The following is a 27539-nucleotide window of genomic DNA, read 5'->3' on the forward strand; positions in this document are numbered from 1 at the left end:
AGCAGCAGCGTGGAGAATCGTAATAGCCCTAACGTGACAGTCGACTTCCTACCGGAGTAGGCCACAACGAAAATAAATTGATGATAGTTTCATTTTATCTGTCAAACAGCCCAGAACACATGACACGTTTGTGATGTGGTGTTGTTTGGACTAAATGGTGAGAGTTAAGTTGACAGTATCGATGCAGTGTTCAATCAAGCCCAATGCGGACTCGATAAGACCCAAAAGTAGCCGACGCATGTCACAACGCTCAGTGGGGGAGCCCACGTAAGAAAGGTAACGGAGAGGAGTTATAAATTAACAGCGCAGTAACCTAACTGAATGTATCGAAGCGACATGATCGAGTGCCTGATCATTTGCGCTACAAGCTCTCGCTGGTTCGGCCGCAGTTTGGGGTAATGCACCATTGAGTCCAAATAACCAGGAAGTCTAATATTCAATGACATACATTATTTTCTGCAAAAATCACAGAAAAGTCCAACTTGACATTAAACCATAAACAATTTTAGATTGTCTGTAATGAAATCCTTTGACTTGAAGAGAAATAAAGCGACGAGGATTGCAAACGTGGCATGAGTCCGAGAAGAGCCAACTACAATCTCTGCGATTGTTTTTGTAATTATTTCCGCGATCATCAAAAATACTGCGGTAAGTAATAGTAAGGAAAACAAAAAATGCACAAATTGTGTCACCGCTTTTAAAACGTATCGCACCGCGCTTACAGTGTAGTTGTCATCGTTGTCTATCAAATAGCACTTCTATGATAATGATAATTTGTTGATTGCCGATTCTTGCGGTGTATTCAGATGTCAGGTTATAGATTGACTACGCTCCCTCCCTTCTGCAGTACAAATATTAGCATCAGTATTGCTCCGTAAAAGTGACCTAAATAACTGAAATAATCTCGCTGTGTGTAAGCACAGTGTTGCACTTATCAGTTGACAGATATTCTCTACAGCGCGTGTTCCTAAAGCGAGCGCGATGTAGACGCGGACTTACCCTTGCACTCCTTGCGCACGGAGACGCGCAGCAGCGCCGGCTCCAGCACGCCGGTGTTGGCGTTGGCGCACATCTTGCACACGAACGAGAACTGCGCGTTCCACCGCACCGCGTGGTTCTGCACCTCCTCCCTGCGCACACAAACAGACCACGTACTGTACACTACACGCAAGTACCTTCTCTCTCTACTCTGTATAAGTACAGAGTGTATTATGAACATCAGATCTGCATAACAAAAAAAAGTAACATCTCATCTACCTACTTCTACTCATTTAAACAGATACTTTGTAGGCCACTAGAAGACTACTTCTTCTCCAAAACACACAAATAAAGTTTGCAGTTTGTTTAATATTCTCGATTGAAATATACCACGTATGGGTACAGCATGCAAAGTGAAATTGCGCAGGAGTTTCGTTAAGGTTAATAGTAAATAATTAGGGCGTAATAGCTTCGTGTCGCACATAACAACACTCGCCGAGTATTTTTTTTTACATTTACCTTTCGGGGGCCTCCCGTTCCCCTGTCTCGAAGCTACGACAGGGGCTTTTTATTGAGTTTCTCATCGCATTATCTTCCATCGTTTACTCACAAAGTGCTGGATAAGATCTATTCGCGGCGGTGCTCGTTGAGATGTCGTTGCCGAGCTTACAAACGATAACACAATTCGGCTCCTCGTGGGCGCGTGACTTGAATTGGGAATTTTCGCATTACTGCTCTCTTATACATATACATATATATAATTTAAATTCTAATTTCGAAATGTAATGCTTTATATCTTAAATAATAATAGTGCGTTTAATTAATATACGTATATGTATATGACAGATTACACGGCTGTTTATTTTTCTATTCGGTACGTTTCAAAGTGCTTTGCAGTAGCCGTGATCACGAGACGTTAGTCAGATGTACCTAGAAACTTGTTATTATTGTCGATGCACGGTCGATCTTGAGGTCTTGCAATGTTACAAATGTGTTCATATCAAACTATTGGTATAATTTAAATCCTTAAATAAACCTCGCGCGACATTATATTTGGCAACCATAATACTTTTTGCGTTACATGGAGACAGCAACTAGCAAATGGGTCACAGTAAACGACGACTAGATAACAGTTCCCGCAGTGGGTCAGTGGTCGCGTGGCGCCGCAGACCTTATCAGCAAACGGGTGAGTCAGGCAGGCGAGGCCACTTCCGGTCGCTCCGGCTTTGACGTGTCGAACACTAACTGAGCTTTCTGCTGTAGCACGCGTGCTTTCTTTTGATGAAGGCGGGTGTACAAAGCTCTAATTATATTTCGTTCGTTTCACGGTAAAAACCGGTGGTACTTTTTTAATCGCAATCACAAGCACGTGCTAATCATAGGCTCGCGAACCGTAAAGATACTTATAAACAGGTTGCTCGCTTACAGGTATAGAAGCCTAAAAGAGGTGAATGTTTATTTGAAACGTGGGTTTACGAGTCCTGGTATACAGATCGCAGTAGCACATGACATGTGCGAATAAATCTGTGGGTATTGTGCACCGGCAGAAGCCGTGGGGAACCAGCTGCAGCCGGCGCGCTGGCGGCGCGCTAGCGGACAATCTCATTAGGCGGCCCGATAATCCAATATTACACAAGCATGCGGGCGCGAGCCGGTACGAGCGATGCTTGCGTGTGTTTTTCGGTGGTCGATCATAGGTACATGGCTAAAATATTTCATGGCCATTATGTACATATAAAACGGTTCTATCTACTTAGAAATTTGATTAACACTGTAATTTATTATCAATATTAGCCTAATGTAACGCCTATATTATTTTAAATAACAAGGATTTGTAAAAAAAGCAAACATTTTACGCCAGTCTAACCACGCGCATGACACATCGCTGTAACACATGTACGGCATCTGTTAATTCTATCGCCATACAAAATAATTCGCCGACGTTTATGACTCTGACGCAATATCTATAATGTTTTGTTTCTCCGCAAAAACATCTAAAATTATATAAAAACAGTGATAGACACGATGTTACCACAAGAGATATATTAAACTGTATACTCCTAGTTTTGGTCTTCAAAAATTAAATAAATCATTTGTAGCTCAAAGTACTCACACACCGCACGTATGGAATCAAATGTTGTTATTCAATATAATAAACTATTTGTATGGAGCAACTGTTGAGTTTCTCGCCGGAACTTCTCAACAGAACTGCCTTCCGAGCCGGCGGCCTTACTGCAAGGACAACAATGCTCTTTGACTTGTAACATCCTATTCTAATAAAGAATATTTCGATTTCGGTTTTGACTAAGAACAGATATTTCATTTTGTGTTTGGCTTCATTGTTAGTATATATTATCTTATATTGAGCGTAGGAACTGTTCGTAATTCATCGAACAACTTCAGTTAACATCTCATATCTTTGGATATTTTTAGTGCAAAGAATACTCCAATTTCTTTGCGATGTTTTCTGTCACCGTTTTCTTCCGTTATATATTTCCGCGGTTATTTCGTAATCTCTTCCGTCTGTCGCGTGTATCACAAAGCCCCGCGGCCGGTGCGATGTCACGCGTCGCTTTTATCTTCCTGATCCTTTTAATCCGCGCTACGGCCGCGTCACGTCGCGTCACATCGCGAAGCCGACCACCGGACGTGACGTCACACGCCCGCAGATCAATGCATGCCGGATAGATATATATGAGGTAATTACCTCCAATATACTACGTACAGTTATGGTCTACTGTCGCAGTTTAAAGAAAAGATATTAATTAAATAAAATGTATTCCAGAATGATTAATGTCTTATCAAAAAACGATGATTCCTGACATAGACAAGTTTTACGTTTTCACTATATTGCCGTCACTGTCCATAGACGGCCATTGTAAGGCATATTTCTCCCCTAAAGATGTCTATGGTGGGATATACCATAATCGCCACGCTTGGCAGGCGGGTTGGCGGTGATATGGAAACTGGAAACTCGTTGTGTAAACGAATGCACTAAATGTGAATTATAAGACTGTATCGAACTCGCGACCAACGATCGCAAGTGTCAGTGCTCTACCGCTGCGCTACCGTCGCTCCAATTTATACACTTCCAATGTTTTTTTTCATGGCGCACGATATTTCTTGTTCGGCAGTCGTTAAACATTTGACAACGAGAGATAAATATTTTAATTTACTTTCGTAGTTTTGCATGTGTTTTAAATAATTACTTCACAATTTTTTTTTCACTTCGAGTCGTCGCTCGACATGGAAAACCAGCTTCCGATTCCACCGACACATTTAGTGAGTTATTTTAATTTACATAGATAAGAACGTTAAGCGTCGAACACAAATGTTTCATCAACGTGTAGTCGACAAAACTGTTTATGGTATTTTGCAATAATTACAATATAGACTGTCAGGATTAGGTGACAGCCCAACCAGCTGTGTAAGAATCCCGCTGGCAGATATTCACCAGAGTGCAGCGGCACGTGCAAGGATACTGTTACGGAACACGACTGCGCCGAGCAGGGTGGGAAGGGCGCGCAGGGCTGCGTGAATGAAGCGATTCTATTGGCTCTTAACAAACAAATTGATCACTGCCTTAGCGCACAGAGACACCTATCTGCAAAACCTAACACGCGCACATCGCAAACAACAGTCTACCGTTGTGTTTATGCTTGCGGCGCTGATGTTTGACACAGTTCTATTCCTGTCTATCCCGATTTACACAAAAAATTGTAATTGACTAAAATAGCGGCTCCAGGAATGATTCACCGGCGGTCGACAGCACCGCAAGTTATCAGCACTATCGAAGTTGGCGCGACGCCGCAGCGTGGGCATGTGCGCGGGGGAAGCCGTCGACTCATGCTGCCCACGAGTGGGAGTGCAAATGAACAGTCCACAGGCGGAGATTAAGGCTGTTTATCATTCCTAACTTCTAATGCCTATCGAATCATTCTTAATTTTTACTAAGGTTATTTGAATTTGTATATCATACAAGTTTAGCAATTGAGGTGACAAACTATAGAATTTTCAGTTTTTAATTAAAAGGCCCATTCAAAAATGTATGTGATCAGTTCGACACTTTGAACTAAAACAACTAGAAAGAGCCACCAACACACGCCTGCTCTCAGAGCGACCGTATGAACCGTAATCCACCACTCAGGCTTTCTATAATAGACAAAATGAGATATTTTCTTTCATTGCTTGTGAACCAGTGCGGTGCTACAAATTTGACACGGTATGTATCTGACAGCAATCAAAGCCGCGGCCCTATGTTACAATTATTACCTAAGTAATAAGGCTACTTAGTTTTCTTAAGGACTGTGGCTGTGAAGTGTTTATAAACTATTATATAGCTCGTATCTTGAAATGGCCACCCAGTATTCGTTTCGATCTATTGATTTAATCACTTGATAAATAAATATAAATTGTTTATTTAACAAAATGTACTAAATCACCGCGTATGGTCCGTTTTCAATCAGAATCCATACGGACTATATAATGATGATTTTCCATACAAAAACTAACGGTAAGGGAGTAAATACAGGCGAAACTCGTTTACCAACAAATCATCTTTAGCTCCGGCAGTTAATTTGAGATGGAATCTTAGATAGAACGCTAGCGAACTGACGCATCGTGTGAGCGTTGCGCAACAACAGATGCAACAACACAAATCTGTCGATGACGTGACGGCGTCACGCTTGTGATGGCATCAGCGTTTCGCTCTCTTTGTTCACACGATGGAAATACGCACGCGGGAGGCTATTCCAAATATACATCATGTATATGTAAATACATGTATTCATGTAGTGTATATATTATTAATTTATTAACACTTTATTATACACCAATAAATAATAAAAAAGTAGCAGGTTGTTTACGGCGTAATTGATTACAAAAAAATAAAAAAACAATATAATATATTACACTTTTGAATGTATATACACTTGCACATATACATACATTACTTATAAATATATATATATATATATATATGTGTGTGTATATATATATGTATATGTATATATATATATACATACATACACGTGTTCATCTGTACGTATAAAGGATGATTTCCTTATGGATAAGCTACAATAAATGTCCATCAGCAATATTTATCCACACCGCTCTTCCATACAACGACTTTTGAGGTGTGTAAACCGCAATATGCACTTACGTTTGTTCCAAATGCGATCTGTTTTTTATATTGTTAATGAAACAAAAATAAAACGTCGTCATAATTTTCAACCTCAATAGTCAGAAGCGCTTGACGTTGCTAACAGATGCTGCGCGAGAGTCGACGGCCGACGACAGCTAAAACACACAAATAGCCGTGATCTCGGAAACATACGCAGCGGTATGTTTCCGGTAATAATACCCGGTACTTTGAGCCATTTTTACACTACTATGTGTGTCCGTGTGTTTTAATAAATGTAGCAGCCTTTTGAAACCCCCGCCAGCCGAATTGAATCAAAGTCCCATCAGACGTGTCCAATTTCTTTAAATTCATTCTATACTGACCTCAACTCGACAAAAGAAATATCTCTGTCAATTTTAAATCACAAAAGTGTATGGTTCCAGAGCTATCGTGTCGAGTCGTTACATAGGGCGAAACCTTATACATACATTCATTATACTTGTTTTTGTCAAATTATGTTCATCTGACATTCTCATAACATATTCAAGTGATCCAAAGTGAGTTATAATGTGAGTTTTCCATTTTCTGGAAAATTTATCTTTTATAAAGAGCAGATTGCTAGACAATATATATCAGTAGGTACTGTTCTGTGGATATGTTGTTCGTCAACAGCGGTAAGATTGTATAATCAAAAAAATGCACTGCCCGGGAATGAAGTTTGCCTCCTTCGATCGTAAATCACAATGCTAATCCGGTAGACTAAATAATGTTTAATGATTGATATGTACAAATAAAATAAAAACAATTTTCGATGACACAGCCATGCCATATCATGGGTATTGATAAATAAAATTAAAATACATTAATTCAACATTGAAACTTTTAACGGAACCTATAACTTTTTTCTATTTTATTTTTGACTCTATTCTGCTTCGTTTGGTGTTATAGTTGTGAAGAAGAAACAGGTAGAAACTCCACAACAATACACCATGTAATAGTTTAATAAATCAGATTTATACACATACATATTATAAGAAATAGCCTAAATATACAAATAATCAAGCGGCGTCGTTGCCAAGGATTCTCGGCATATAAATATTTGCTTATTTGGATAATAAGCCTTTTTGGTCAATTTACTATGCGCTTTGAATTTCGCAAAGGGTAGTTCAATTATGTTTTGCTGCATTTTATTAAAAAAATCTGATTCCGTTTATAACAAATGAATTGGAGATTTTTTGCACTTGAAATTTTGTACAGCCAGCTTTTACGGTATCTCCTTCATAAACTAAGGACGTCCCCTATTTTTTGTCTTTACTATAATTATGGTAAATGGTCACAGGCGTGATTGTGATATGAAACGTCCGTCTCAGTTATTCCTTAGTACCTTCTCAGAGACCCTCTGACATACAATCAATAGCACTAGAAAAGTTGGGGAAGATAAAAATAAAAATAAGCCGCGATGTAATACGAATCCGGTAGAAATAAGTGCTATTTTACGAGCAGTGCTCGCGTACCTGAGAAATCATTAACTAGCGATCCAACACAATCCCCTAAAATAAACGTCCTAATTTTACGTTCCCGGGGTGTAGGGATCTAGGATGTATGTTTTTAGATCTCCGCCAAGTCATGTCTCATTACAAAGACTCTCTACAAAGAGGTAACAGCGCTCGTGTCCTCCGAAGACTACTACACATGCTGAGACATTGACGCAATCGTGTAATTAAAAGTGCTAATTGATCTGAGTTGCAGTGTTTTTACAACGTTTCTAGAAGATTCGATAACCGTCGGCCGCGATGAGAACATCGCTGTTTTTGTGCGCTCAGTGCCGACGACAGGCACGCGAGGACCTGTATACACGCCGGAAGAACGCAAACCATATACCAACCTTACCGAACACCGTAACTTTAATATTAAAAATTTCAAAATTAACACAAGTTTTAATTTATCTCAAAGTTATACTGTATGCAATTCAATCCAGTAATGGCTCTATAGTAGATGGTCCATTATATTCCATTTCAACATTTAAAAAAAATCAAAGAACGTTTGCGTGTTAAGCTTCTGCAATGTAAATGACTTCGTTGAAGATGGCACAGCTTGGGAAGTATGTTCGCCTCCAGTCTAGTTTAATGTTTATTAAATATGTAAATTGAAACGGTTTAAAACATATACAGTCGTGCCGAGTTGTTTTCGTTTGTTTTTCTTAGGTCATTTGATCCATGTAATCCGCCGCATGTTGAATGAAGAATTACCGAGTTTGAATGTATGAGTACACGGAATGGCCCGAGTCAAGGTTCCCGAATGGTATATGAAGTTACGCTGTTAGCCATTTTGGCTTTGTGCAGGTTCATTGTAATTGAACACTCGCATGAACAGGAGGTTTAGTCTGGCAGATCCTATTCCACTTAGTACGATGTCGTTTGCACGAAAAAGGACTATGCCCGTGTGGGTGTATAGTATAGTCACTGTAATATATTGAAGGCTATGCGAAGCAAAGACAACCCGGCGGTCGGGAGCGACGCGGGCCAACCCTGACCGCGCGGGGCGCACGCGGCCTCCGGTGTCTTTAGTATTAGTGTGATGAATGTGTGGTGCATCACGCCCGACGAGCAAGAGGTGAGGTTTCCTAAACAGGTTTCAAGTTTTCAATATAACATAATGACACGAGCTGCAAATGCAAATCAGGTTTAGTTGATTCGTGCAGACTTGACATCGATTGGCTGTAGCTGTGAGCTCGCTTATGACTGCCCATCCGCCCGACCGCGCCGACTGTTACGGCGATTGTATCGCTGTGACGTCATGATGCGATCAGGTGAGTGCGTTCCGAGTTTTTCGTGTTTATTGCAACTCACGTACAACTTCGGTACACATTCGACGACCGATGACGTCATGAAAAAATCATTCGAGACAAGTGTTTTGGTTATATTATTACATGCTTCGTAAGGACAGGTAGCCCCGCGCAAAACACGTTTAATTGGTTCCGCGTTTTTTTACATCTTGTTGTTTGATGTAAAAAAAATAATTCCATTTTAAAGTACGGAACCCTGAAAAGGTTAATGACTTCTGCTTCTTTTGAGCCGATGACCGGCCACCGCAAGGTATAAGCCTCCTCAAACGTGTACCGGCTTTTGAATATCTTTCGGGCCCCGTCGGTTGCACGAGCCATGGCCACTTCATACAAGCAAATGTTCGAGCTGCGTCGATGATCTCGATTCTTCTGCGGATCTCCACAATCTGATTCGATTCGGCAGCGAAGCCCCGAGCTAAATCAGAATAATTACTCGAAGTCGAATTACTTTGCCTCTGATCACGGATCTTTATTTTAACAAATGACGCGCTAGGAAATCATAATTTTGGAAGAATATCTGTATTCATTGTTTAAACGACCATTGATGCCATCGGACAAGTGAGGACACACTCACCCCGTCGTAATCGCTGCGATACGTACCTGCAATAAAACGACAAATACATTTAGTTGCATTAAACATAAATCACAAAATTGAACACTTAAACGAAGATTAAAGCAGCCGAATTAATAATAAATGTCAAGTCCAGTTGCTTTATAGACAAAGTAATTAAAAATCGCAGTTTTATTCATAATTTTTTTTTCACATCTTCAAGGAAGTCGCCACATAACGTACTAACACTCTTTTTACATACACTAATTACATTAAAAGTATCCTATTGAATATCATATATTATAATGACACTTGCGATGTTGCATCATCACTGCGTCCCACACGTGGGATACACACTACAGTAATGGAGATGAGATATAATTAGCATCGACATGATGCAACAGCTAAGCCCTCGCGAACTACACCCACTTAACGCAGCAAGCGCTTTGCCTGTCGATGCCTTGTAATATCTAGTTAATAAAGAATGACTATGAAATCTTTAACTTCGTAGTTTCCTTAGTAATGTAAATACAGATGGGAAAGCCCAATGTGTCTCGGCAGTGAAATGTTTTAAAAATATTTCGAGGACGGCTAAGGTGACCGGCACCTGCCGGCGGCCAATAGAACCAACTACGAACTCGCGCACCGACTGCGACGCGATCTATTCATTGTAGTGTAAGCAGACCGAGTGCTAGCTCTGTGGTAAGAACTGAGACTTGCGAGATCTCATATAATTCACGCTGTGCTTATCGGTTCCACAGGATGGACAACAGCGTCCTCTGCGAACCGTTCAACCCGCCTGCGAAGCGTGGCAATTATGTCATATCCCCCATAGATATCTTTGGTTTGACCTATCCTTTGCAGTGGCCGTCTGTGGGCTTAAACGACGAAGACAAAAACACCGTCAACAACTCCACAAGTGCAAAGGCAAATCCATTCTCTAGTAAAATATACAACATACAACTTCCGGACAAAGTTCACAAGTAAATCGCAAGAGGACTTGAAGTGCTACGATACAAATCAGATCCAGGAAATGCGAGTGATATATATATATATATACTTTGACTAGTGTAGTTCGGATGACGGAAAGTTTTGAATGAAACTTAAAGTCCGAACAATTCGTTTGAGCATCCTAATAACGTTCCACAAGAAACCCCGGTCATCGTCGTGATGTTCAATAGTATTTTCTGGAGATTTTGGTCAAGAATTGGGACGCATGGATGACGTCAATATCACTCGATGACAGTCGCGACGAGGGCTTTGATTCTCACCTTTTCAATACATAACACAAGAATATAACTTTTAAAATGACCGATTCTTTATGAATAAATGTTAAAAAGATCCAAGAGCATTTGGTACAAGGTAATAACGACCTATTAAATCGTATAATATCTTTCGCCTTGAGAGAAGTACGCTACTGTTTTATCAAGCGGAGGCGCTTCCATTCAGTAACAAATTTTGATCGATTGCCGGGAGTAGTGTGGGCAAGTGGCGCGCGGATGGGGTGTCTCATTCACAAGGGGGCGGCGTGGGGCGGCGTGGGGCGCGCGTGTGGGCGGACATACCGCTATTGTTTAACACTAATTGCGTTCATATTTTACCTCATAATGTATCTACAGAATATTAATTTTATATATACATCACAGTCGCGTACACAATAAATATTCTATTAATTTATTAATCAAATTAAAATTTCGAATAAACCTTCCGAAATCTAAGTAATTTCCTATTAAAATATTCATATATTTGCAACGATATAAAACCGAAGGTACGATTTACAAAAAATTACATTCGATCTAGAGCTTTTAATAACGTTACTTTGTCATAACAAATTGAGCAGAGAGTAATGCACAATACTGTTAAGAAACACACACAATTCACATTACATGCAATGCCTTGTTATAAGTAGACTATATGTGTATATTCTTTGTGTGCAAATCGACTGTTCAAAGTCGCGATAAATCTCATCATCTTCTGCACGTGTGCGTCATTATAGATCTTCAGAATGTTCACAAATACGCAACGGGGACAGGGTTATACTCGAGAAACCCTGTAGGAGAACAAATCAGAACGCAGCGGATTGACAAGCTGGAATGACAGTAATGGGTAGGTGAAGTTCTAAAGCGGAGACAACAGACACAAGGTAGACGAACGACCTAATTAAGGTAGTGGAAAGATGCAGAGTGCAGGCCACTTCAAACCGGTTCTATTGGATTAATGTAGAGACTATGTCAGGCAGTGGACGTAGTATGACTGAAATAATAAAAAATAAATTAAGGTAAAATGTACCATACCGTCTGAAAGCATTAGATATATTTCTGTGCACGCGCAGCATCCGACGCGTAACGACGTTACTGCATAGCTGAAGTATTGTAGCGTCTCAGAGAAAGTAATATTGCGCAAGCGCATCTCATGAATTATTCAGTGCAATCGCACAAAAATTAATATTCGCCTCGGTCAGTGGAGCGGGAGCGGGCCCCGCTCACATCCACGATGTTATCAGCACAGGGGTGTTAAACTCGCGGCTCGCGGTAAACATTTTTTGCGAAGATAAAGGAAAGATTATATCAGAGAATAGATATCAATTATTAAACATTAATTTAACTTTATGTATTAACTTAAAACCTAGTTAAGTTATTTAATAAAAATGTTATTAGTTTTGAGAACTTTGTGTATTCTGTCCAAGGCCGCTCGCTATCGCAGTTGGTGCTGGTTTCGTTACGGCACACTAATAAACATATTTATTACCCTATTTACTTTAATAACCGTTTATAAGACTCTTTAAAACGTTTCCGCTTTTGAAACGCGAAGGTTACGAAACAAATTATTTTTCATCGATCACATTCAAATGTCACGGCGTGGGCACAGCTTCTCAATACAGTGTCTCGGTCGTAGGCCAGATGACTGCCAAAAAGGTTTCTTGTATATCTTCAACACCGGGATTGCGTGAAATTGAACCCATAACGTCATCCAGGTTAATATGGCCGGAAGTTTGGCGCCACTGGCCCGCATACGTTCGTTGGACACTTGCATACTTCTATGTATCAACCGCGAGCTCAACTATTACATTTACAAAACTTACCAAGTGCACGTGACGTCAGTACCCACACGTCAAAAAATGCGTGACGATTTGTTTGGTTATATGTAATTGCCATACCTTTTCAGTTTCCTTGGTTTTGCATTTTTGGTTAAAATTTTTATATGCAACATGTCATCGATTTGTGAGTAGAGAAGATACAATTGAGACATTCGGAACAGAAAACACTTTTGAAATTTAATCATTCATTTATAAACACGAACGACGCAGTGGATTGATCATAAGACGCCGGAGGCAGGCCTTTTCCAACCCGCCCTATTGCAAATGTTTGTTGGAGGCATAAGTCTAGCAATGGGCGACCTACTGCCCAAGCGATATTGACCAATAGGTAAACATGTGCAGGCGTAATATTGTCAAAAGTCGAGTACCATTCGCATTATATTATGTAACAAACCGTCAGTTAGACTCAAGGAGGAACGGCCCGACTAACTGAACGCGCAGCTGACGCTCATCCCTCCCCCCCCCCGTCCTGAGGAAGGCGTCAAAAGCACACGGTGACGCAGCGCAAGCCGTCACCTTCACTACGAACTCCGTGTTATTATGCATTGTCAGGACAAGCTCGGTGAGGGCAGCAACCTCCTCCCGGAGTTGCATTGTAGTACAGGCGCGTTTTCGGTGCATCTTCTAAGAACTCAAGATGAAGTTGGTTTAGTGCGAAGGAATCAAACATATCCTCATTTTCCAGGGTTTGTTTTGCAGAGCCAAAAGATTTGACTACCAAAAACAAACAAAAAAGCATATAATATTTATAGCAATATTACAAAATTATTGAAACAGAAAAAACGTACAAATAATGCCGAGTTTGTTATTACGCAGATATTCTCTATACATTTAAATGACGCCAAAACTTGGACCTTAAAAAAAGCAGACCGATTACTCGTCGACGCGTCTGCGATGTGGCGCTAGAGACGAATGCGTCGATACTAAGTGACCACGGAGTTTCCACTCGGGATTCCCAAAGAAGACGTTAACGACCGAGATAAACTTTTGATCACCAGAAAAGTGGAAGGATTGCCGATCTGGTCCGAATCATGCTCGACATCACAGCTGAAGCAATACACGTGATCAAAAACCGACCCAAATGGCGTAACAAAAAGCGCAACAAATTGTCTAAAAAGGGTCACGATCCTCAGTAGTGAGAGGTCCGAGATGGAGACCCAAATGGTGTAGTTTTCATTATATTCGATAAAATTTTCCATTAAGTCGTATCATATGATAGTTTTCGTATATTTTCTATCGAACAATTGTCAATAATTAATTTACGAAAATTCAAAAATAACGTCTTTTCGTTTACATCACTGCGTGGGCACCCTACTCATGCCTGAGGCGTGCGTACGCGAGAGCGAAGCAAAAACGGTGTCCGGGCGAACATAAACAATTCTCCAACTTCAAGCGTAAATTCAAATTATATTTACCGAGCCCTACATTCGAATAATGTTCGACGCTGTACGTTTCTTAGAAACGAAGGCTATAGTCTGTAATTTTCGAGCTATTTAACTTATAGAGATCTACATTAAATTATAAGAAATCTATCAGAGGCACCTAAAGTTAAATCAGTAGGTAGTAAAGTCGATAGGCTTTCTTTGCGATTCACAGTATAAAACTCGTAAACTTCGGCTCTATGTGGATCTTATGGATTTCGCTCTCACACCCTTATGGGTTATTATATATGGGGAATTAAGGATAGCTTAGCTGGGCAAACAAATTGACACGATATTAATAATTGCATCGCAGAGGCCTCGGGTGTATACAGTATGAGTTAGCAACATATAAACGTTCCATCGTCAGTCAGTGTTACATATAAGCCGTACGCTCTGGTTACGCGCGTATGTAACAGATAGCAGCGGCCGCGACCTAGCAGCCGGCCTCGCTTCCGGCTCCGCAGAGGCCGGCCGGGCGGCGCGAGGAGGAAGAGGGCACTCCGGTGTTATATTACACTTACATACATATACACACACCGCGCGCTCGCTACTCTTCTCTAGTTACATCGATAAGGAAACGATTGCGATACTTGCACGCCGCCTAGTTACAGTTGCGTCCAATAATAAAAACTAAATTTTTTAAAGTTTACTGAAAAACGTTTTCGTTAAACATCCTTTCGTGCGTAGCGGATTCTATCCACGTCCACACTCGTTCATTGACGTCAGCCGGTGGACTGCAGAGCGTGCATCCAGTGACTTGCCGCGATCTCGATCAAGTCGTCAGTCCGGCCACGCCGCGTGCACCAGCTCGTGACCGCCACACGAGAACCTTTCGGCTCAAATAGCCGTCAACTACACGTTATTTTAAAAGAATTCATATCAATTAGTGTACTTGTCTAAAGTATTGCACACAAAATTGTAGTGAACTGGGAATTTACTTACGTTTGCACGCAGCAGATACATTTAAAGATCCTGTAACGATTCTTTTTTCTCTTATATTCCACACACCTTAGCGTCCGCGCCTTTATCTTTACAATCACGAGTTTTTTATATCCGTATATTTTAGTTTAGTTAGGTTCTTAATTCATTGAAATGAGTTGAGCCTGGTTTTTGCGTTCTGAGATGTCTGAGGTCTCGATCCCGGTTCTCATACACAAGCGGTAGCGATTAAATCACTTACAAATTCGTACTACCCACATAAATCGTAGTCGAATCAGCGAGCTGTAACATGCGTGGACGTGTATTGGAGTTGTATGCATCGATGGCTCCGTGTCAACACCGGAGCGCTTTGAACATCAAAAGGCGGCGACTCTCTGAACCTATACAAACAATGTCGATTGCACACGGCGCGTGTGTGTTGACGCAACTGAACGAAAATGTTGCAACCGACAAATATACGATAGTTAAGTCTAAAAACTTTTTGATGATTGACGACGTGATTACCGTCGCAAGAAGGTTCTGGATGGGTGCAGCGCAGGGTCGGTCGTCGTGCCGGTTTTTAGGGGAGTAGCTCTGACTCCTACTGACATGATGATAATAATATTGAATTAAAATATTATCAATTGATTATCAGTCGGTAGCGTGTAGTCAGTGTATAAATTAGACTTCATTTGCAATACAATCCTATGTGATTCCTGAGCTTTTTTAAATATATTCTTGCACTTATTGGTGTAAATGACATCAGATAGTAATTTATTAATCATTTTAAAATATAAATTTATTGAAAATAGTTTCCGCAATTAGACGTGCGCTGCTTTTGGTGATTTCATAAAACAAGAAAAATTGTAAAGGTCACCGAACGTTCATAAATATTATTAGTCAAAATGAATTCAAATAATTGCCTTTAACAAGTTCCATGCAGGATATTTGCGGGAAGCGAATGTAATTTTAAGTTAATGATGGACAATTTCCGCATCCGGACAATGAAGGCGCGGTGCTAGTGGGCGCCAAGTGCACCTCGCTCTCGTGCAAACTAGAGACGCCACCACTTCCAGAGATCGAACCGACGTTTTGGCAACGGGATCAGTAACAATAGGAACACAATTACTAAAAATAAATACATTTAAAAAACTTTCAAGTTAAACGGTTTTTTGATACCCATATTGTGGTGGTTGTGGAAAAATATGTACCTAATCCGCCATATTGGAACGGCGTCCATCTTGAATTTTGACATAATAATCGTGTTTTACTAGTGTAGCCCTTTTATTTGATACCCATATTGAAGGGGTTAAGGAAAAATATGTAATCCGCCATTTTGTATCGGCGGCCATCTTAGATTTATAATGTTATTTATTTTATTATATTGTATTGTCATCTAAATTAAATGCGTGTACCAAATTTCAGATCAATCTGACAACGGGAAGGTGCTTAAATTTCAATTTCTAATTTTGACCCAAACAAATTCCGTACGGGTCGAACTAAATAAAACCGTTTAAAAAAACATTCTACAATAGTTCTTTATATACAAAAGTTGAAACGGTTAAAACAAGATAATAATGTATGTATGAAATTAATTTTAATTGATAAAAGCAAAACATGCACAGATATGGGCTTGCAGTCCGTGCCCGGCTCGCGTGCGAGTGACACGGTTAGCGAATTTAGACCGTGGAGCGAGGTGACCTCAAATACTGTCATTAGGCGCAGCACTCGGACATTTGGGACTCAATTCATCCCGATAATAATACAGTGCGACATATTTTGATTTAAATGTCTTGCGCACGTGTCCTTCCTTATTGTTACTTTATGTCCAAAAAGGTAAGATTAATTTACAAAACAATAGCACAAATATGCCACCTAGCTGGTGCTACCTAGGGCGCTGATGCTGTGCACTCGCACACAATGAAAGAACATATACTACACATGTTTGAGTTATGGATCGAAAATACTTCAACCCGGCGATGACCAAGGTGGTTAATAAACAATTACTAACAATAGTAATATCACAAGGACTGCCGTCTATATGCGCGAGCGATCACGACTTTAGTGGCTTCTGGAGCTTTTCATGATGGCAGCAGCTCCCAAAGACTTGGTTGCTCTAATGGTGGGAGTTATGAAATACTTCTATTTTCATGGAAATTGGTATAAATATAAAAAATAACTGCTATTTGCGCGCAGTCGACTGGCGTCTTACGTAATGTTACATACGTGATCGAATAGCCATTCATAGCCATTCCAAAAAAGTCCTATCTCGTAGACTACTTCACCAGGAATTACAGATTATAGCTCATTGCTGCTAATGCCCGCTCCTTATACAGTCGATGTCGAACGTGTAAAGTTATATAAACAAAGTTTTTTTTGCCGCGGCCATTGTTGCGTTTGCTATTATTTCGCGCGGCGCGGGTCAACGCCCGCCGGCCGCTGCTACGTCGGCACCCCTCCACCTCTCATTGCATTTAGTATTATATTTATTTTTTTTTATCTATAAGGTAGGTTTTAAAAGTAATATTTTTCGTTTCACATTAAAAAAACTCGATTCCTTTTAATAAGTATCTATACACCTAATGATCAGCAATAGAGCAATGGTGTGTACGAATTAAAAGTGTCAATAGTGACCCGCAGCTTAGTCACGCCCGCTGACCAATTGGATCACATTAAATTAGAAAGCTGTGTTAACGTTGACCAGTAAAAGACAACTGCAATGTTCATTACACTATGGTCACTATTTTCGTATTGTCTTTAAAAATATCGACAATATTACGAACGAAATAATCGCAAATATAGTCCTCTGGTATGTTACGACTCTTTTTCACCGTCCACTGAGATTGCACGGTGGTCCCCCGTGAGGAGGGCCATGACCCTTTCGATCACATCTGTTCCATTAGGAACAGATGTTCACGCACCGACGACATAGATCGTTCGACACAAGGCTTTGTATTGCAACTCTATAGACTCGATACGTGCTAGTGCACCGACATAAACATCATTACCGTTTTATTACATAAGTTTTTGATACAACTTTATATAATAGCCACGTTTCACCGTATTAAACTAATGTTTAATTTGAGGCGAAAAATTCATTTTTTAACATCGAACTTCTCCAAGGAGATTAAAGGAAGATTAATACTATAAAAGACCTTCAAATAAGGATATAAAACGAGAGAATTAGCGTCTGCTATCGCATCTGTCTAGATGAAGCCATAGAAAGATAGAATCTTGAACAATCCTTAAGAGCCTTCAGTACAATTCTTCCAGACAAAGCGACGGTGAAGTATTCGCACCTATTTATGATTTAGTAAAACGTCACAAATACTGCTCAAAGTCCCGAGGGGTGAAAAAGTGCTGTACATGTAATAACAACAGTTCGTTTTTAGAGGCTTCGATAACAAGTAGTTATGTTTAAAAAGCAGCGCGCGAGCGATAAACAACCTGCGAGGCATTCAAAACTCGTTAGGCGTCGTTAAGTTTCAATCACTGTAACGGCCAGACTGCACTCGGCGCGAGCGTTATCGCCACCTCTGCAGATAACGTAATTAAGGAAAACACGAGCTGCTTTTGTGGATAGGCTTAGTTAATTTTATAACAAACAACTCTTCATTTTATATGGCGGCTAGCCCACGCGGGCCCCGATCGCAGTGACCACATGCTCTCGTATGTGCAATATAAACCAGCTATTTAATTAAGTATATATATGGTAACTGTTCTATTTCATACGCGTGACGACTCGTCTCATTAGCACCAAAAGCCTAGGCAAAGCAATCACTTCCAACATCAGTAAGAAAAGGACCAATATTTAGCCACTTCCGCACATGCAGTGGTAGTCGTGCAATGAAATGCACCGCCCGCCAGCCCGCTGATAAATCACTCAACACGTGTTTCACCCCTCCACGGGGCATCTTCAGGAGCTATGTAACACCGTTTGGCACTAATTGTGCACGGTTGTGTGATTCGAATTGTTTGCCGCATGCGCATTTATCAGCGGGCTGGCGGGCGGTGCATTTCATTGCACGATTGCCACTGCTTGTGCGGAAGTGGCTAAATATTGGTCCTTTTCTTACTTAGGATGGACTTCCGCGAAGTAACGCCTGATTCCATTAAATACTTCCAACATTATTTTTATACGACGATTACCTTAGTAGTAAGTGCAAGTAAAGATTCGCCGACGGCATCAATCAAGATGAGGATCTGTTCTCTCACCCCATCATTGTACGGAGCGTCCGCCTAAGCGACCCAAGAGCTAGGCGATCAACCAGTCTGGTAAAAAGGTGATAAATAGCGGCCAGAGACGAGGTTGCCCAGGGAGCCGCCAAAGTTAAAATAGTTTTAGGTTAAACGCTCTCTGCGCCCTGTCGCCTCGCACCCGTGGAATTGAAAGCCACAGGGCAGCATTGCTGTCAGATAAAAAACAAATCGCAACACAGTATCCGTTAGTTGACATTGCATCGTCCAGGTCACCTAGCTCGACTGTGAGCATGGCGCCCAGAGAGAGGCTTCGCGGCCCAAATGCTAACAGATGATGCCGACGCAACCAGGTCGAGCGGCAAAAACCAATCGTTTATAAATTTCCGCGGGCACAACAGTACGTACACCGTACGTTTGCATCTTTGCGGATATTCATTTATTGGATTTATTTAAACACTTTCCTAACTATGTAGTTATTTTCCAAAAAACATGAATGTTTATGCGCAATTATCAAAGATTTTACTTAACGCAAACACAATATTCCGTATTGTTTATTGTGGCATTTGTAAATGCAAGTATTGTTATACGAGGAAACACGTTTTTCTTTGAAAATTTAATGTAAATAAAAATATGTCTCTTGGGGAACCCCCTGTTTGTTTGTAGTAAAAACAAATATCGTCTCGTACGGACGGAGCGCCCCGTCTCTAGTCTGAACGGTAGGCGGCGGTTGCAAAGGTAACAATAGCCGACATTTAAAGGGGGGATGATTCTAACTCAAAGCAACGAAGGGGACCGACCTGCCGGTTAATATTGGAACATTGACTTATAAGCACACGTACTGACATTTTCAACTGACAATAAAGCTTCTTAGGTGACATTTTGAAGCGACATTAATAAAGGCATATTTTTTTACATATAACCTACACATACTCTTTTGCAACTGGTTGGCTGGCGGTCATATGTTGACATCACCTATTAAATTTATTACTCCCTTGCTATTTTTTCACATCTTCAGTACATAACGACCGTATGTACAATCGACTGTTAATTAATTGAAACGTTATGTAATTGTGAGGTAGACGTGAATAATGACAAGCCTTTCAGTCTAAAACTGTTATTGCTGGATAAACTCTAGATTTCAATACTTATTATAATTAAATTAAAAAATCAGTTCTTAACACGTGCCCATCCGAGAGAGTGAGATGTAACACCGATTTACGAAAACAAGACAAACTATTGTTGTCCGGCTTTTATATCTACTGCGTGTGGCCACCGCAGCGCATGGCGGCACATTATCTGCGGACTCAATTCTAATGCGAGCGTATCGCTTTGCAATCGGTCGAGCGTCTTGCAATTGTTAGGTAAGCGATGTGGCGACGGCGGGCGGGGAAGTCCCGCTGCTGCCGTCTCAATTGAGGGAGAAGTTTTCGCAGCTGTGCCCCCTCGTTGTCAGAAAAATGATTACAAACCCCTTATATTTAAATATTGTAAAGCTTGAATGAGTAGCGGGACTTATTCTTTTTTTTAAATCTTGTTATATTATCTGGGAATGACAAGGATGTGACAAATTCCTTTGTACATAAGTTTGCGGTGGTCTACCTTTATACCTCGGAAGGTTTTCAATGACCCCTTTGCCGCACATGTGCAACACGAGACCGGCGTCTTGGGTCACAAGCTCTCTACTTAGAACCATCTCTCACGACTGTGATTAAATTATGTTAGGGATCGTTTTGTAGTATGCAGTGTTTAAGATTAGCACTCTTGCTGTGCTCGACAATGTAAAGTAAGCATAAGATCACTTGGATCTTCCGTCTCTTTATAGAATATTAGCCGTATTATATTGTGCAAGCTGTAGCAAAACACAATAGCAAACGTGAATACGGCCACTGCTACACAACGCTATCGGCTTGTAATGGCCGTAGCTCGCGGAGACATCGGGCGCCGGCGCCCTTTTTAAATGATTTATGACTGCGTTTCTCATATTTAGAGGTCTGGCTAAAATTTTATAACCGCAATGAAGTATATCAGTGATATTATAGTGTACGTACAGTACATTGTCAAGGTTATCTGTATTTACAATACAGTAGGACACTTTGTCTGCAGCGATTATAATGAGATGGAGAAACTTATGATCGCTGGCAAAACCGATAAAAGAAATGCCGCGGGCTAACAATCTAAAACCTAGAAATAACTAAGAAAGAAAAGAATTTGAAAAACATAATGCTCCACGTATTGCAGTAGGCAGGCCGGAAGAATCCTTGCAGATAGATGCCACGATTCTTACTTATGAGGGGAATCTTAATAAATAAGAATAACGGAACACATTATTTGCTCACATTTCAACTCTACTATTAACACGTTGAACGCCATGGCGGACACCATGTGTCCGACAGCATACTGTCCCCTGGGGCCACACCATTAAATCGAAAATCGTCAAAAAATCGCCAAGGTGTTTTTTTGCAAAAATTGTCAGTAAAACCCTCAAAAATAATAAGCGACTTACGGAAACAGCGATTTACCCATTATTTTTCTGCGGGGCCGCGCGGGTCACATGCCTTGGTACAGTAACAGTCGAAACACTGTCTGTTGGCTCCCTAGAGGCTTCTGAAGTGATCGAGGGCATGCGGACACATGGTGTCCGACGCGGCCTCTTGGACCCAACATAATGGCAGTCACATGGTGTCCGTCGCGGCCCACTGAACTAAACATGGTTTTTAGTCTGGCGTTCAACGTGTTAAGTAAAGCAGAAAGCGCGGGCTGCGTCAGGTGATATTGTTTCTGTTCAATTAGTGCTCGGGCAAGCATTGCGCCACGAACAGTTACACGACCGGTTCCAAAATTTAGAGCGCCGTAAAAACAAATGATCAAAAAAACCGCTCCGGACACCGTCCAGTGCGCAGCGGCTTGTGTAACGCGCGAACTGCCCGGTGCAGTCGCCGGGAGCAGGTTCGAAGCCGCCCCCCGCACCGCGCTACTATTCAACAGGTTAAACGTTACTGCAATGATACTATTCGAGTAGTACTTGAATCCAATCATTTTAAATTGCTCTGTTGACAGGAGTACAATCAGTTTTCCTTATGGTCTTCCATTAAAATATGTTATGAGGCTTGTCCTTTCCCTCTGTTTGTGGGACAATTTAAAGAAATAGTACGGATCCAGCCACAAACGTTTTAAATTTTTAGTTCGAAAATCCCACCAGGATATCACATATATTATTGTCCAGCGCCAGATTTCCAACGGATCAATATGCTCTTCATATTAAAAGCTTTAAGTAGTTCTCTACTGAACTGTATTTAGAAGTATATTTAGTAATGGATTGCATAAAGACATCGGCCACAACGATAGCTTCCCAGGCTATCAAACAGCGCATTTATTCTGCATCTACACATCTCGTTCTTAAACACGTCAAATGCCAGCTTCGGCAACTTATAATAAAAAAACCCGGAAACGAAACCAAAATACAAAAGTAAACCAATTCTCCTAATTTTATAATTGCGCAAAAACATTAGAAAATTATAAGAGTAGAGAAACTATTGCATCTCGCTAAATACATGACGATACAGGGCAAGCTCAATTAAAGCAACCTCATGTAAATGGAGAATTATCAATAAATACATTTAAAACAACTTTTAAGTTTAACGGTTTTTTGATACCCATATTGTAGTGGTTGTGGAAAAATATGTACCTAGTCCGCCATATTGGAACGGCGTCCATCTTGAATTTTAAATTTTGACATAATCATCGTGTTTTCCTAGTGTAGCCCTTTCATTTGATACCCATATTGAGGGGGTTAAGGAAAAATACGTAATCCGCCATTTTGTATCGGCGGCCATCTTAGTTTTATAATGTTACTGATTATATTATATTGTATTTTCATCTAAATTAAATGTGTTTACCAAATTTCAGATCAATCTGACAACGGGAAGGTGTTTAAATTTCAATTTCTAATTTTGATCCAAACAAATAAATTCCGTACGGGTCGAACTAAATAAAACCGTTTAAAAAAAAAGCCCTTTTGCATGACACGTGTGAACTTGCAATTTATTCCAAAAAATGATGATATATGACCGCAACGTCCGGAGTACCTCTCACTCCAGCGAAGTCCAAGCAATCCGCGCGCGATGCCTAGACGAAAGGAGGTGTTGAAGCAGGCGGGCCGCAGCTTCCGGCGCGACACGTCCGCGTTGCGCGTCGCCACATTACGTTTTTTCATAAAGCGATTAGGCGCGCCCGCCGAGCCAATAGCGACCCAATTCCGGCGCCGTAGCGCTGAGAGTCGATAAGCGACGGGAGCACTTTCGCGAGCGGCTGAAAGTCTTTCACTTTCCACGAGGCGCCGCTCTTGCCTAACGCGCTAATTGACTATTAACAGGCTAATGAGCCGCTTGCCGCCGCACTCGATGCTCGCTGGCCCGCAACGGTACAAACAGTCATTACACGTAATTCAAAAAAAAACTATAATTCTCCTATTTTAAATTATGTCCTAACTTTACCTATCTACCATATCTCTTATAATAATTATATTTGTTGTAATTGTGTATTACTATTGCAAATATTGGGTTGAAGAATAAGAAATCCGTTGCTTTCAGTATCGTTCAAACAATTACAAAATTATTTTGCGTTCTTTAGATGATATTTCACACTAAAAATCATTTACTTACCATTTTAAACACAGTCCTGCATTTATTTTTCCCCCGCATACTAAGTTGATCCTCATAAAATAAACGTGGTCGCTGAAAAGAATAAGCTACAATACATGGGATTTTTTTTAACTTTATTATTGATTAATGATAAAATATTTACCATTGCCATAGATTTAAAACTAAGTAATGCGCCCTGTACGTTACACAACGACGACGTTCCAATACATGTTCAAAATCATACCCGTGATAATTTATTCAAAAGGCATCGCAACATGCAAACTCTTGGATTCATATTAGCGATAATTGCACATCCGTATTAACTAGAATTTTTGTTTCTTAGAGAAATTCATTATGCTCATATAAGTCTATCGCAAAACAATGAATAATGGGAAGTTTACTAAAAAGTAAAAGTAATTAAACAAACTCGAGTAACAAATTAAAATATTAAAACAGTGGCAATCTACTGGCCGTGTTCACCTTTTGTGACGGAACAGCCGTCCGATTCCAGCGGCTCCCGTGCCGTGTGCCGGCCAGTACGGGTACAATAAACTATCATCGTTACCAACAACAACAGAGCCTCGTTACAAATTGCAAGCGATCGTTCTCTTTCACGCTCATGATAAAACTAAAGCGGGAGAACAGAGCAGCTGTGCTTCACATGGACCGACATGAACAATAGATCAGCGTCGATCAAAGAAGCGGGTAGTGTGCGTTTTTGCGCGGGAAAGGTTTCCGCGACGCGCCGCTTCCTCTTCCGACGCAGTCGTAATCCGCGCGTCGCGTATCGCGCACCATCACGCACGACTTCTATGTTTTAGATATTCCAACCAATATATTTATTTATTTATTAAGCATGTCATCTAACATTCCGTTACAATAACAATTACTGTAAGGTCTCGTTTTATCGAAAGGTTCTTTAGAAAATCGAATTAAAATAACTCTACTTGCCTTGAGTAAGTAAAGATATGTTCCGATATTTTCTAAAATCGTATATATAATAGACTGCATGATAACATACAACGTATTTTTAAAAGAGATTCATACAAAAGCTTCAAAAGAACGTGGGACACTGCTGCACACTGGGCGCCCCCATACATTTCCAATAGGATATACGATAAATATAATTTGTTTCAACCGTGTGCCGTTTCTCTCTAACACATAAGTTCACTACGTTCAACATGTATTTATACCTGACTTGCGATACTTGGATAACGTATGCTAGGCGTCATAATTTATTATTTTACGTGCCTTACGACAACAACTAAGGTCTGGGTGTTTTTTTTTTCACGTTGAAAAGATATGTAAAAGGTTTTTAATTTAATTATTGCTACAGACTTTTTCTTAACAACTATGAACAGCTAAAGCAATCAGTATTTTTGGCTGGGACGATCACAAAAATGTGACGAGCTTAAAAAAATCCTATTTTGGAGGATCAATATGATGCGAAATGGAGCCATACCGTTATTTATCTCATCATGAATGCAAGTGACCACTGTATAATATCCAAAGTAGAAAATAATGTGATAAATGCAAGTGCATATTGTTGCAAACGGACAGCTAAAACATTACGCAACCCGGCACTATGTATATTAACAGTGATGCAGTAAACATGGAAATTCAATCTCTAGTCTGGTTAGGAAAATTCCTGTGTATTATTTCTATATTACGAGTATCTCTCAGTGACAAGAAGAGCAGCTGTGATCACGCGATCGCTTTTGTGCTTTTTGGTTGGAATCAAAACGCGGTGGTGCTGGTTCGCGCATAGTCAAAGACGCGGGGCAAGCCGAAGCAATAATGAGCACGGCGCATTACTCACCGGCACGTGACCGACAATGATAACGATTTTATGGTTTAGTTGGCTCAAATTTAAATATCGAACGCGTAGATAACAAACAGCCTGTTCATGTAAAGTCACGTGGGTGCCAGTTATCGCTGAGTAATTAGTGAAGTCGTCGACCTTACAATTATCACCGCCAATTAACGCAAGCCGCCTCACCGGGCTAGAGATATACGCAGTTAAAGGATCATGAACACACCATAGTTAAGTGCCCCGTTGATCCACAGCGCGTCTGCCGGGGTAGATTGATCTTCCTGCGTACCGTAGATGCATATCAAGAAATAAGTGTCTGTTAAGTTCCATGGGAGATCCCAGGACGTCCTCGAATATTAACAACGACCACCGAGAGGTTTGAGTGTCATCCACGAACGTCAAAATAATCTTTAATGTTTGAAGTAAAAGTTTCAGGGAACCCATACCACATGGCCCACACAGTGTTGACAAGATAGCGAATGCTACGCGGATAAAGGATATAACAATCAATATCTGTAAGAGTGTCTGGCTATATATAAAAGTGCATGCAGTAAGCCTATCAGAGATGAAATTCTAACTTGCAAAGTCAAAATGTTTAATCGATTCCACTACCGGGGTATCGGGGTTTAAATCGATGCAATTCCAACACTTTACCGAGTTATATAACATGATACAAAATGTACTTGAAGATGACGTGAGTGTTTATGGAAATACCTCACCACCGTACCCGATCCAAGGCACGGGGCGCGCGCAGCAGCGGACGGGCCGAGTCCAATTGCTTTCAAGTACATCCTGTACTCGTGTACGCTGCTAATTCAATATGTGAGCGAGGCTCGGGCAGGCCAGCCACTACAAACTCGGCTGTGTGTTCTGTAAATGGATGATATTTTGATGAGGTATTTTTTTGTTTTAGCTTGTTAACCGTTGGGGTCGCGGCAGATTGCTGAATTCTTTCATTCGTTCATTCAAGAACGGTCATCTTAGTGGGGGGGGGGGAGCAATTTGAAATTGAACTCGACATGAATTTAACACTTTCGCTTTAATATAAACATATATATGTTACATAGTGGGGCATAAGAATTTTAGAAAGGCAAAGTCGTGTGTTTAATGTTTTACTATACCATATACTTCAAGTTTCTTCATTAAAATAAAAAAAACAGAACCATCGACAAACAATTTGCATATAAACAGTATGTAATTTATAAATAATGAAAAAAAGCGGAAATGTCATGTAATATTACTACACGGACATGAATACGCATGGCAATTACGTTACGCATGATGTTGTATGCCAGTCATGCGATCGGTTTGCAGGAGGGGATTTTCTGGTGCACCAATCATTTTATTCACTTGATCAAGGAAACGAGGATGGAATGAAGCCATCGTTTTCAAGTGCGTGAACATAGAAATTACAGATATTTTAGATAAATTTCCAATGTACACGTGGTAATATTATTCTTAGGTGTAAAGCTTTAAGGAAATGAATGTACAGTTTTATCAGTAAAAAGTTTTATAGCTTTTACATCCATTTTCAATCACCCTACAAAGTGATGACTCTAAAATATGTTACATTAATTTATTTATTCTATTGGAACGCCACCGGTGATTGTTGAAAACGCACTTACTTACTACATAGTCATTACGTCGTTTATTTCTGAAATAATTGGTTTTAAATAGAATGTACCATGCATCAATTGACAGCAAAGAAGCTGTACATTTTTATCCCTTAAAGGCTTTTACACTTTTAGCCGATTGCCCTGTCTAATGTGACACAACATTTAACATCATCGACCCAACTACAGGGTGTCATTTAATAGTGATCAAAGAATTAAATGTTTTAGCTACTGTATAAAGACGTTTGCGGAAATGAACTCATCACCCTTTATAAATGTTTCTTTACCGATACAAAATATGTGATCATATGAAAAGTTGGACAAGCATCTCTGGGACATTGC

General features: G+C 40.4%; 1 protein-coding gene across 3 annotated transcripts in view; it reads right to left on the reverse strand.

The window, feature by feature from the left end:
• LOC137929571 (uncharacterized) overlaps nucleotides 1-27539 on the reverse strand; it is a 94284-nt gene that overhangs the window by 11130 nt on the left and 55615 nt on the right. For all 3 annotated transcript variants that reach the window (XM_068772584.1, XM_068772585.1, XM_068772583.1), the window contains exon 3: nucleotides 1000-1130. In XM_068772584.1, the coding sequence (XP_068628685.1) occupies nucleotides 1000-1130 (131 nt within the window). The remainder of the gene's footprint in view (nucleotides 1-999; nucleotides 1131-27539) is intronic.

This window comes from Battus philenor, unplaced genomic scaffold (genome assembly GCF_028537555.1).
Source record: "Battus philenor isolate CCGP_79_NKW_IND1 unplaced genomic scaffold, ilBatPhil1.0.hap1 SCAF_5, whole genome shotgun sequence".
Taxonomy (NCBI): Eukaryota; Metazoa; Arthropoda; class Insecta; order Lepidoptera; family Papilionidae; genus Battus; species Battus philenor.